This window comes from Gavia stellata, chromosome 8 (assembly GCF_030936135.1).
Source record: "Gavia stellata isolate bGavSte3 chromosome 8, bGavSte3.hap2, whole genome shotgun sequence".
NCBI lineage: Eukaryota > Metazoa > Chordata > Aves > Gaviiformes > Gaviidae > Gavia > Gavia stellata.
The window spans coordinates 32,559,662-32,572,649 of record NC_082601.1 but is presented as its reverse complement, the minus strand read 5'-3'; the positions used below and the strand labels follow the sequence as shown (position 1 = coordinate 32,572,649).

At 39.9% G+C, this 12,988-nt stretch overlaps 1 protein-coding gene across 2 annotated transcripts; it reads left to right on the top strand.

Annotated features, from left to right (window-relative positions):
• The first annotated feature begins 277 nt into the window (after positions 1–277).
• On the top strand, positions 278–10,974 carry MOB4 (MOB family member 4, phocein). Of its 2 annotated transcripts, XM_059820398.1 has the most exons (8): positions 278–360; positions 2,577–2,639; positions 3,157–3,257; positions 4,870–4,912; positions 5,161–5,247; positions 6,342–6,421; positions 7,242–7,353; positions 8,555–10,973. In XM_059820398.1, the coding sequence occupies exons 1-8, from the start codon at positions 301–303 to the stop codon at positions 8,684–8,686; spliced, it is 678 nt and encodes a 225-aa protein (XP_059676381.1). In that variant the 5' UTR covers positions 278–300; the 3' UTR covers positions 8,687–10,973. The 2 variants fall into 2 exon arrangements, with proteins under 2 accessions (XP_059676381.1, XP_059676382.1); XM_059820399.1 differs by lacking the exon at positions 2,577–2,639 and having other exon boundaries at positions 8,555–10,974.
• The last annotated feature ends 2,014 nt before the right edge of the window (positions 10,975–12,988 follow it).

Genomic DNA, 12,988 nt, shown 5'->3' with positions numbered 1-12,988 from the left:
TCTTCCGCGCACCCCCGCGGCCAGGAGAAGGAGCAGCAGCACGTACCGCGGCTGCTACGAGAGGAGGGCCGGGGCCGGGCCCCGCCTCGCCTCCCGCCGCCCCTCAGGGCCGCCCCCCCCCGCGCCGGGGGCGGGAGCGGCCGCCCGCCGCCTCCCGGCTCCTCTCGCGAGAAGCAGCGCCCCGCGGCTGTTCCCGCTCCCCGCCGCGCGGCGGCCGCCGCAGCCGCAGCGCCCGTTCCACCCCCTCGCCCGCCGCCCCGCCCGGCGCTGCCGCATCCGGGTCCTGGCGCCGCTGTCACTATGGTCATGGCGGAGGGGACGGCAGTGCTGAGGCGGAACAGGCCGGGCACCAAGGCCCAGGTGAGGCGCCGCCGCCGCGCGGCCCGCGGCCGGCTCGCGCGCGGGGACGGGCAGCGCCGCCGCCGAGGCGCCGGGCCCGGCTGGCCCTCGGGGCGTCGCCGCGGCCCTCGCCGGGCCTACCGGGGCCCAGCGCTGCCCGCCGGGGCGGGCGGGCGGGCAGGCAGGCTGCGGCGGCGGGCCCCGCTCCGCGGGGTGGCTTTGTTCCCCGCAGCCCGGGCCGCGGCCTGGGCCAGACCCGGCCGCGAGGGAGCGGGGCGCGGGCGCCGGGGCCGTGGCGGCTGCCTTCCCCGCGGGGCACTCGTCTGCCGGGCCCGGGGAAGAAGGTCGGTGCAGCGCCGGCTGCCCCTCGGCTTTCCGGCGGGGGAGCGCCGCGCTTCCCCGGGGTTGCCAGGCTCCGGTTCGGGGGCACAAGTCGCGTCGCGTCCAGTGCGCTGCTGGGGTCGAGCCGCGTCCCGTAGCGGGACGGCTGTTGCAGGCGGTGCGCCGGTGCCGGGGATGCCGACAGCGTCGGCGGGCGCTTGTGAAATAACCGGGTATTGGCTGAGGCGAAGGGCTGCTTCCTAGAGCCTGGGCTTGCTTCAGGCACAGGGCTGTTTTCCTAATACCTGTCAACGTATTACTGTTGTTAAAATACTAAATACGTGATCAGCCGAGCGAGATCACTGTGACCGCACAAGGGGACCTCGGCTGGGAGTTCTGCACGGTCAGGTCGGCGGTACCCGGCCTGTTCCTCGGGAGAGAGAAGTCTGCCCTCCCCTCCGTAACCTGCGCCCCTCTCACAGCGCACCCGGGCTGTTGCCCAGTCCTTTCTCTCGATCAGAATGAAATGGATTTGTTTCTGGGCTTTCGAGGTCATCTTGAAAAGGTGTATCTCAAACACATAAACTACGTTTTTCAGATTATTTCAGAGATGTAATCTTCCGTGGGGCCTTTGCAAGATGTTTTCACTCTGCTTTTGTGAGGAGAGCTCATGGTCGGAAACGGGGCAGTATATGACACGATGTTGTAGGAAAATCCATCTCTTTTCTCCTCCTATTCTTTATCATAATGTACAGAGGTAAAATGATTACACAACCCTGTACATCGGTTCATTCTATACATGTTTAGTGTATGAAGGAAACAGAACATTGCGTGTCTTCTGTTTGATAAATTTGGGGTATTCTGAAAAACAGTAAGCTGACTATAGGCCTAGATTTGGTCAACTATTATGAAGTTCATGTAGGTTGAAGAATCTTGTGTATAGTGATGCAATCGTGATTTTTTTTGTGGCTGTATTTAAGTTTTAATTTTGGATGACACTGTGGTATAGCTATTCAGTATGTAAATACAATTACTTAATGATATTTCAACACTGGATATTCACTCCTTTCTCTGGAGATGCCTGTATTCTTTCAAGAACATATTGCTAAGCAGTTGGAATGTTTTCATTGAGTCATTGGGTCTACTAGGACGGCTATGGGAGGCTGACGTGCAGCATCTCTGAATAATGAGAGGGAGTAGCACTAAATTTTAGGTGCGAAAAATGCAAAGTAAGAAAATGCATATGTCTGGGACTATGATAGTTGCACCAGATGTGGATTGCTGCCGAACACTGCAGTACAGCTGGATCTGAGGTAAAACTTCAGGAGGGCTTTATCATTAACAGCACTAAACACCGTGGGTTAGCAGAGCTGATAACCATCCAGTTATGCAGCATACTGACCATACCAAGAGAATGTAGTACCGAGTTAGGCCAACGCTGCATTATATTATCTCAGCTTAGAGAAGATGTTTTCAGTGGTGTGTTATTACTAGAATATACTGGGATTTTTAGTTTAGTAATGATTGTATGATGCTACTCTCTACAGACCTCTTCCCCATTCTTACATGGTCTAACATGTAAAAAGGGCACTGTATGCAAATATTTCATAGAAAAAATACAGGCTATATAGGTGTTACAGCAAGATGTGGGGGAGAGATGATGTTTACAGTGTGCTGAGTCACACACAACTTTCATTTCAAGATGTTCTACTATTGTGACATTAGGAGCGTAAGTCCCATTTCACCCTGGTTTTGCCAGGATTGTGTGCTGCTTCTGTTAAGATGTAGCTTCCTGGAATTGTATAAACTACCTCTACAGCTATTTTCCTGCATGTTCAAGCTTATTGTAGGTTGTGCGCTTTTCTTCCTCCCCTTCTGTTTTTGTTAAATTGGTTTAAACTTTTTTTTTTTAACAGGATTTCTACAATTGGCCTGATGAATCCTTTGAAGAAATGGATAGTACATTAGCTGTTCAGCAGGTATTCTTATTTACGTGAAGTGTTGTTAATGAGTTCAGTTTCCCAAGTTTTGTATTTTTGTAAAAAAAACAGGGAACCGGGCATGCTATTCATCTCTTTAGAATGTTGCTGTACAGGAGTGAATTTCATAAGCACCCTACGTATATTAAAAAAATTGTAATTATTAATTGTGTATGCAGAAATAACTAGATTTCCTATGTCTGGTTTAAACAAATAAGATTTAAGAAAATGGTGGGGATTCCTGTGGGGTTCTTTTGTTTTGAGAAGGTTGTTGTAAAAAAGCTGTAAAATTTACCCATTCTTTTACCTTTTCTAACTGAGGAAAGGCGTTTTTCACATCTGGCATTTTTTTATACCAATTTTCTTACCCTGCCCATGTACTCTTTAACTTTTTAGTCCATCAATCATTTACTTAAGTAAAGAGAAACAGTAAGTCCCTCAAAGATGTAATGTCCTAAATATACTGTCTTACTGTAATTACAACAAGATCTAGATTTAGTTTTTCCTCCCCTCCTAGTATATTCAGCAAAACATAAGGGCAGACTGTTCCAACATTGATAAGATCCTTGAACCTCCTGAAGGCCAGGATGAAGGTGTATGGAAGTACGAACATTTAAGGTAAGAATCCGTCTTTTGTCAACATAGGGTCCCAGTTCCAAGTTGTATTAATTGATAGTAGTAGTGAGTCTTTTTGAATATGACAGATCAAGAGTAACGTAAATGAAACTTGATATTTCTACTATTAAATATTTTTATACTTTTGTATTAATTATTTTCTGAAATCCTTGTTCTTTCTAAAGATTTACGATGCTCTCTGATCTAGTGTTTTTGATGTTTTTTTAAGAAAATGTTTGTACCTCACTTCAAAAGTTGTACTAGCATGTTTTAAATATGAAAATACAGTAATGAATTTCCACAGCACTTTCTCCTAGTATCATCAGTTCTTCATCTCCACTAATTGGGAATATAATTTCCCTCACTCCACATGCTCCCTGTGCTTTCTCTGGAACTTGCAGGAAAATAGGCTTTAGCTGGGAAAGCCAGAGTACTGATGTCTTACCATTCTTTTTCTAGTTGTAAGGAAACTCAAAACTTTTTGTCCTTCTGTCAGTTTGTTTTAGGCAGGATAAAACATATGTTCAGCCTAGGTAGTTTGTGCCTGAAAGCATTTTTCAGTTGTAGTGTAGGTTTGCACCCTGTTAATACATGCATAGTAATCCTTTTTCCCTGGCATTACCTTCGTATCCTTGTGTCCTGATATTTTTTTTTTTTTTTTATTTAGAAGTGTGCCTTCCAACTTTACCAAATATACTTTCAGGAATAAGAATAGTTCTAAGCTGCTCCTAGATTTATATATCCTGACTTTTTGCCTCCCGTTTTCTCTTTCTCTCCTCTGGTCTGGAACAGTTCCAGTAGATGCAGGGAGTCCTCAAAAGAGGAAAAAGTGTATACATACAGTTGCAAAAGACACATTTAAGAATTTCCTCTGTCCTTTCACGTACACTGAAAATCATTGTCGATTCATAGAAGTGACTTGTCACTAAATACTTGTCACTTTTGGAAAATTCATTCACATTTTTCTTGTAGGATGGAGGCATGATTTCTCTTGGGTTAAAGAATGCACTTTCAGGCTCATTCTAGTGAAAGCAGTATTTCTAGAAGTCCCACTCTGTTAATGATCTGTGGTGGGACTTTAGCCACTTAACTGATCTGGAGTAAGTATATCTTAGAAGGATGGAATGATCCAGCTCTATGAATTTAAAACTTACTCTTAAGAAATTAATTTTCTTGAAGTGTCTTTTTTTTTTTTAAAATCTGCGTTTGTGAAATAGCACTTTCTGCCCTAGCAAAGTTGGTATCTTAAACACTTGCAGTACATTATTTAAGCTCAGCCTCTGCTGTCAGGTAAGAATTAAAATGTAATTGTTTTGCTGAGTAAAAAAAAATATGCTGGTGTGAATTCTGTTCTCTCAACTTGTAGTCCTTTTATAGTATGTTAATTCTTAGCCTATTGCCTTTTCAGGTGTGGCATCAGCTGAAATTATTTGATGGTATTCTTTAAGTATGGTTTTTTTTATGTTCTGATGTATTTTTCCACTTTACAAGAATTATTTCCAAAACCAGCAAGAGATCTGTGAAGATCAGAATGTATAACCTTGTATTGTATTAGAAGTTTCCAGTGGGAAAACAAATCATTGATTTTGATGATGCTGTGTTCAACTTTTTTTAGACAATTCTGCCTTGAGCTCAATGGACTAGCTGTCAAGCTTCAGGTAATTCTTTTCTTGATATTTTTATATTGTATATATTGTAATTTTCTGTATTGTAAGATGCAGAGTTTGCAGAGCTTTCTTCTAAATTTATACACATAGCAGTAGTTTCAGGGAAGAGTTTTTTAGGATTTTAAAGACTTCTGGCAAATAACCCTTTTTGGTGGGGGACAGGGCAAGAAAGTGATTTTAAAAGATCAGTTCATTTTTGCTGTTGGGTGGTTTTCACAACTAAACAATTGTTTCAACAGAGTGAATGTCACCCAGACACATGTACTCAGATGACAGCAACCGAACAATGGATTTTTCTTTGTGCAGCTCATAAAACTCCCAAAGAGGTACGGATGTATTTTGGAAAACTGACCCCATTGATGTGGGGTTTTCCTTCACAGTTCATATGTTCATGGGGAGACCACCATAGCTGGCTTCTTATTCAAACTGAGAGCTTATGTGGGTTAAGAATATCACTTGAGGTTTCCTTCTTTGCCATTCTGTAGTGGCTTAAAAAAGAATGGGATGAGGTAGGAAGGAGCTGCTTTATACCAGTGTTAGAGACTTTGCACATTCCCCTCTTTTCTCTCTTAATTTGTGTTGAGACAGCCTGAAACTCAATGGAAAAAGGTCTTTGTTCAACTGAAAGAAGAGTACATGCTGAGAATAAGCTGTCCTCTTCAAGTTTTGGCCTCGATTCATAGCGCTAGGCATATAAGCCTGAGCTGACACTCTGAAAGTGACCACATGTGCACACTCTTAGGGAAGTGACTCCTAAAAGGTAGTGGAGCCATAAAAATACTTTATGTCAAGTCAGTTATCAGCATGGCACTAGCTTGTCTACCTGAGTGTCCCATTACTTTACACCTTGTTCAGATCTCCTATTGAACCATTTGATCTCTATCTTTCTTTTTTTTTTTCCTTTTTGCCTTCAGAAGCTCTTTCTCTGTTGCTATTGGTTATGGCAATAGTGCAGTCTGTCACATTTATCTTTGTATTTCTCCTTCCAGAGTAAGGTATTGGTTCTTTTTGGTAAGGTGTAAAAGAAAGAGTCTGGCAACTTGACTATGTGGGAAACAAATGAACTGTTAGGTAACGATCGTCTTATCTTTCAGTGTACTTCCAGTACGTATTCTTATTATACAGCTTTACTTAAGGAGATGCATAAAATTCACTACTCATGTGCGTAATCACATTTCCATAGTAACTTTTTTCTTGAAATGATTTACATAGGTTGTGAAACACAGAAAAGAAATGGCTTACTTAAGGAGGAAATGTAGTTAGACCTTCAGAGAAGCTATGTGAAGCTTTTGGGAGTAAAAATGACCAGTGAAGTTAAAAGCATCAGGAAACATAATTAAAATGTTTTTCTTTAAACAAGTTATATGACAATGTCATGCAAGCACTCATACAAGTGCTCGCTCACTGTCTATTTTTGTAGTGTCCTGCTATAGACTACACCAGACACACACTTGATGGAGCTGCATGTCTTCTGAATAGCAATAAATATTTCCCCAGCAGGTAAAAATGCTTTCTTTTGGGAGGCGGGAGAGAGGGAGGGAGTAGGTGGCACCTCAACACTTACAAAGCATGTGGAAATGCATAACACGTTTTTCATGGACTACTACTGAAAATACCAGAAATCCTGCAGCACGTGTCACTTGTTAGTAGAGCTATTGTCACCTTTAAGCCAGGGAGGAATTCCTACCTATTTAAATAGTTCGCAATTTACTGGAGCTGATGGGTGCTTTGTAGGTGGAAACTGTTTTACTAGTATCTGTTTGTGTTATGGGGCTTCCGCTGGAGTAGTGCCAACCTGAATAACAGGATGGCCTTCAGATATGAGTGACTCAAAGGACTTAAACCACTATGCCACTGAAAGCCTCCAGAAGTCAACACCAATCTCCTGTGGGACATCAGTGAAGACAGAGTGTATTGAATGGGCAGCCCACGTGTTGGATCATGGAAACCTAACTGGAGAAGTCAAAATTGTGCTTTTCTAGGAGTCTGGTATTGGCAAGGAGGTACAACTGGAAGTCTTTTTCCCTTTGCCCCATCAATGCTAGAAACCAGAAATCCAGCCCCTACCAGGAAAACTAATGTTTAACTACAGGCAAAACTGTTTTTGTAGTCAGAGTACAATTTTTAAATGTGGAGCACGCACCAACTTTTTTATCTTCCTTGCAAAGATAAGCAATTGCAGACACAGATGTCTGCAACTCAAAAATCTAAATTTCATATACGATTATATAGTATAGTTTAAGAGTTAGAATTCATGTCAACATCTGTTTTGGTAGTCATTGTGGTAGACCTGTTTTAACCTTTCTCCTGGTGCTTACAGGGTTAGCATAAAGGAATCCTCTGTAGCCAAATTAGGATCAGTGTGCCGAAGGATTTACAGAATATTTTCACATGCTTACTTTCATCACCGGCAGATATTTGATGAATACGAAGTAAGTAGTTTCAAATTACATCTTGAAAGAAGGGCACTTACTGACATTGTAGCTGGGATGTAATTGTACAGGACAAGAGGAAATGGCCTTAAGTTGCAGCAGGGGAGGTTCAGACTGGATATTAGGAAGAATTTCTTTACTGAGAGAGTGGTGAAACACTGGAATAAGCTGCCCAGGGAGATGGTGGAGTCACCATCACCGGAGGTGTTCAAGGAACGTGTGGATGAGGCATTGTGGGACATCGTTTAGTGGGCATGGTGGTGTTGGGTTGGTGGTTGGACTTGATGATCTTACAGGTCTTTTCCAACCTTAATGATTCTGTGATTCTGTGTGTATTACACGTTTTCTTTTGATTAAAAAGAAGATCTGCATTCAAGTGAAGTATTGATTATAGTAGCATTTCAGTTCCTATAAAACTGTAATCTATGTTATTCATTCATACATATATAGAAATGAAAATTAATTTGTATAGTTTACCCAGTTATGGTTTCCCTTCATGTGGATAAAAGGTCAGAATTTGAGAGTTTTTGTACAAACAACTCAAATTCATCTTGTTTTAAAGATTGCTCAATGTCAAGCACTTTGTATAGTTAGTACTGCTTATGTATTTATGTTTCTTGCTTGTATATGTTACCCAACAGTTAAGGGATTGTAATTGTAAAACTGCAAAGAAACAGTAATTGGTAGCAACTTGTGCACCTCCAGTAACTTCCAATTTTTTTTTTTTTAAAGTAGAAAAGTATAAATTAATAGATGAGATAAGGGGTATAGCTGGATGTAAAAGGAAACCTTTGCCAAATCCCACTTAAGGTTGCTGGAAAAGCTGTGGAATGGTTGTGCTCTGTTCCACTGGGGATAGTGTATGTAGGAGGAGTTTCACAATACCTTAAAATTCTCTTTTAGAGAGTGGATCAGGACTACATTGATATTTGAATATATTCTTGTCTAAGTGCTGTTGAATTGAGCTGTGACTTAAGCCTGAACTTCAGTAGGGTTTTTTGTTAATTGCAGTAACTGTAAGCAAGCAGTAAAGATTTAAGAGTAATATAAATCTACCATTTAAGCATTACTACTTTTTTCTAAGACTTGCAAATCTAATGAGGCAATTACATATAAGCAGGGTTTTTTTTAGTGTACTCTCCTCAATTGTTTAAAATATTCCTTCTGTATATATTGTTTTTTCTCCTTTTTTCATCTCCAGAATGAAACTTTCTTGTGTCACCGGTTCACTAAATTTGTGATGAAGTATAATCTGATGTCCAAGGATAACCTGATTGTACCAATTTTGGAAGAAGAAGTGCAGAATTCAGTGTCAGGGGAGAGTGAGGCATGATGGGAATGGCAGTACAAAAGCCTCTACTGAATATAAACAAAACATTAATTATGTACTGTATATATCATTTTTAGACACTTCAATCACGTATCCTCATAGCTTTGTTTAGTATACTTTTTGTATGCTGTGTGCATTGCCTTTTAATACGGGAAATACTTTAAGTTATTCATAAGCTGTATATTCATCAATGTGGCACTCATGGTTTTTAAATAAAAGTAGTAGTATCTGTTTATAATGCCTGTTAATAAAAGAATTTACAGTTCTCTAAAATTGCTGCTAAACAATCATTGAATCACAATCCTGAAGATGTGTCTGATTGGGTGGGAAAAAAGTGAGATTAAGATTTCACAGCAAGCCATTTTTTAATGCAGTAGCTATATTAAGTCTTAGTTCAAAGATTATCACCTTAAATATATAATTCTGCAGGAAGCTTCTTGCAGTGTAGCTTATTCCTAATTTAGCTTTTATTTTTTTAAGATGGCTTCGAAGATTTACTTTTGGATGTGCATATTCCTGTATGTGTATATCCAAATACTAATAGGATCTCTATAGTATTAGTAATACCAAAAGGATAATTTCACTATGCTATTGAACATATATATTCTTGATATACATCTGACATACTTTGTGGACTTGTTTTTTTTGTTAACAGTGGAGGTTTGTGCACAGCAGGGGACAGGTTCTGTTGTGTTAAGGCAGACTTCTGTTCTCTAGTCCGCAACTTCTCTCAAAAATAACTGTGGCAGTAAAGTCAGTGGCTTATACCTGTGCATATTTATGGCAACTGCTTCTAGATTATACCTCACAAATATTCATGTTACACTACATAACACACTAGCACGGTCTTTGCTTGTATTCCTAGTAAAAACATTTTAAGTACTTGAAATGTTGAACCTGATTCTTTGCAAGAGTTAATCATATTTTCGATGTATGTTCATTTGTTTTTCTTCATTCACCTGAATTATATTCTTTGACAGAAAGATCTGGATTCATGCTTCTGTTCCCTATCAGATGTTTATTTCAAGTTGTGTTTGCAGATTTGCAATAACTGACAATTTCCATGAGTGCTGCTTAATCGTGTTACATCTAGAATGACAGAACTAAAGGTTTTAGAGATGAATATAGCAGATGTACTGCTAAGCATACACAAATGCAGGGCTTAAAAGCACTAGCAGTGTTCTTCTGTTAAATGAATTTTGCTTAGCTGTTCGAGAAGTTAGCTGGTTGTTTCTCTCTGAGGTTGCCAGGGGCCCTCTTTTTATTTCTTTAAGCAGGTTAGAATGGGCTAACTCAGCTAGTTTCTGTAATCTATACTTTGTTTTCCAAGTTGTACTTACTTACTTGGAAAGAAGGGAGTCCACCTATTTTTAAATAAGTCCTTTTTAGTAATATACTAAACATGCCTTAAATTCTATTTTTCTTTATATGAATCAAGCACACCTCAAGCAACTGTACCACCTGGATGTAAAGGGAATTTAAACAATGAGAAAATAGAGAGACTAAGCTTAAGTACTTCAGCAGCTCTTTTTGTCTCATGTTTATCATTGTATTTAATTGTCAGCAGGATAGTTGCATGAGATACTGTCTGAGTGGAAGTAGCTTTAGTTACTGTCTATACACTTAGCTGTAACTTGCCATGTATAGACCAGGTTACTTGATTTTCATAGATAACTTGAAGTTTGTACTGCAGGTAGGACAACTGTATTCTGGAGGTAGTAAAATATATGTAGTTTTGTTACAGTCTGCTGTAGGACCATCCATGGTGTGGTTCTTTGTACAGTCACTCTGCATGTTTATATTGGCTGTGGTGACTGAGACAGGCAAAAACATGGAACTGGTGTTGCTAATGACATTTCCTCTGCAAAACTGAAGAAAATGATGTGGTGCTGAGGACTGCATTAAATTTTAAACCTCTTTTCTTCCTCTTACGCTTTAAGAGTTTCACTTCAAAACAAAACTCGGGAAGTTTTAATCCTGTTTATTCTTATTCAGATTTGCACTGTAAAGCTGACTTGCTATACTAAGCTGATTTTATGTAAGGCCTAAGTGAAACACTGCTTGTATTTTCCCTTGCTATTGTTTACATGAGTACTATGTACACACATGTGCCTGAATGGTACCATAAAACTTCAGTTAGCTTACGCAAACCATTGATTTATCTAATAAATATTAACAGGTTTAATTTAGACTCTGCATAATAGGGAAATCAAGACTGTCTTTGAATTATATTGTAAAAAAAAAAAAAAAGGATAAAATTAAACTGTTTCTTTATCCATACCGCTATATTTTGGTAAGTGATTCTCATTTTTCATGTCGTCCACAAACGCAAACAACTGAGTGCTTCCAAAGAGGAAGTTCGGTGCTCTCCCGTCGCTGCTACAAGGTGTGCTGAAGTGAAGTTGTATTTCTTCTTTCAAAAGTAAAAAAAATACAATACTCATTCGCATCTTGAAGTCAGACCTCAAATTTATACATCTCTCCAATCAGAAAATGATGGTTCTACAACTGGAAAGCAAGGGAGATCTAGAAGAGGACCTTTCAGATACCAAAATAAGCACATGATGATAGCACATCACAGATGCAAGGGCATACTGTAAGCAAAGGATAACTTTCAAATGACTTTTTCCTTAGCCACCAAGGTTTTTCCTGATGTTTGGCTTACCATATCTTGCAACAAGTCAGCCACAGTGATTTTGCTTCTTTCAAGATTTTAATTTTCTCAGATGTCAAAGTTTATCTGCTTAAACAGCTCAGAACGTGCCACCAGACCAGTTCCCCTAAAACACTTAGTCTCTTTCAAGTTATGCTTACCTGAAGTCAGGAATGTTCAATTCATACCAGCTGTTGAAATTCAGCTTTGAGAAGTCTAAATCTTAACACTATTGTCTAAATTAACCCATAGGGAATTCTCCAGACAGCAACCTGCACTTTTTACCTTTAAAAGATTAATATATAAGAAGGAAGAAAACCTAATCAGCTTTTAATAGATGGCTGTAAGTCTAACAAGCTTTGCCTTGTGAGCTGTATGGATGTACAGACAAGACTGTGAAAAAGTAATTCTAGCTTGAGGAGAAGTATACATTGATCTAACCTATTTAAATGTCAGTGTGAGGCAAACATAATAAAGAAACTGATAGCTGATTTGGTAAGTGCTTTTAATGGTGAGAAGCTTCCTGTCAGAAATACAGAAGAGACCTTAGCTTTACAAAAAGAAAATAGTATTTTACAGACCAGAAACACAGAAATTACACACCAGTTTATTGCAGTTGACCAGGTATATAAATAAACTCTTCTGACAATTATGAGCACAAAATTTTTTTTTACAGTGGATAGTTTCTCCCTGCTTGTAAGCACTGGAAAAGTATTTCCTCTCCAAACAATTTAAGAATCAGAAAGTATAAACAGTCTTTTGCAGAGGTTCATGAACAGCACTGGTTCCCTTCTATCTCTGTTCTTTTAAGTAGCTGCAGGGCATTTTTGTTGTCACATACAGGTAAAGGACTTTCAGTTCAGACACACAGGCTCCTAATTGAAGCCTGGTTACTGAATAAATAAGTGTACTTACTTTTTTTGTCAGAGAATGCATCCATGCCTTAAGTTTGATTTGCAATTCTTTCAATAAAAAGATGAGAATGTAAAATACATTCTGGTAAAATGAAAACTGAACAGTGTGTATGTATATATATGTAAAATAGGAGCATAAAAAAATATCTTGCCAGAGTTGCTCTTTCTGACAGCTCTTCTGATTTACAAACGTAGTTTAATTAATGGATGGTGCTGGTCACAACACTAATAAAGGCATACCTTCATGCTCTAGTTCATATAGGAGCAGGTGATCAAACAAGTAATTTAAATTAGAACCCCCTGCACCCAAAATGCACCCTCCCCTTTTCACTTTTCCAAGCAAGATACAGATGGCTTCCTGAATTTTTAACTACAAAGAAAGAAATCAAAAGATTTCCCATCATACATTTTAGGTGCATTTCAGTTGTTTCAGCATCCACGCCCTAGGAAAATGGGTGATTTATTCTGTGTTCTTCAACTAGTGTATCAAGTCAGATAATTCTTGCACAGTCTTCACACGGGCTGAGCAAGCAACTTACTCCCCCTCAATTTTGAAAGAAAGTCTTGCAGCAACATGCCCACCAGCGATGAAGCACTGGGGTTTACAGTAACTTAAAGAACAGGATAAGCACGCAGTCAGTCAGACCAGCTTTCACAGACAGTCTCCAACAGTTTCTGGTTCCATGGCTTTCAGAGAGAATAGGGCGATTTTTTTTACTTAGAGGGATTTTGCAGTCA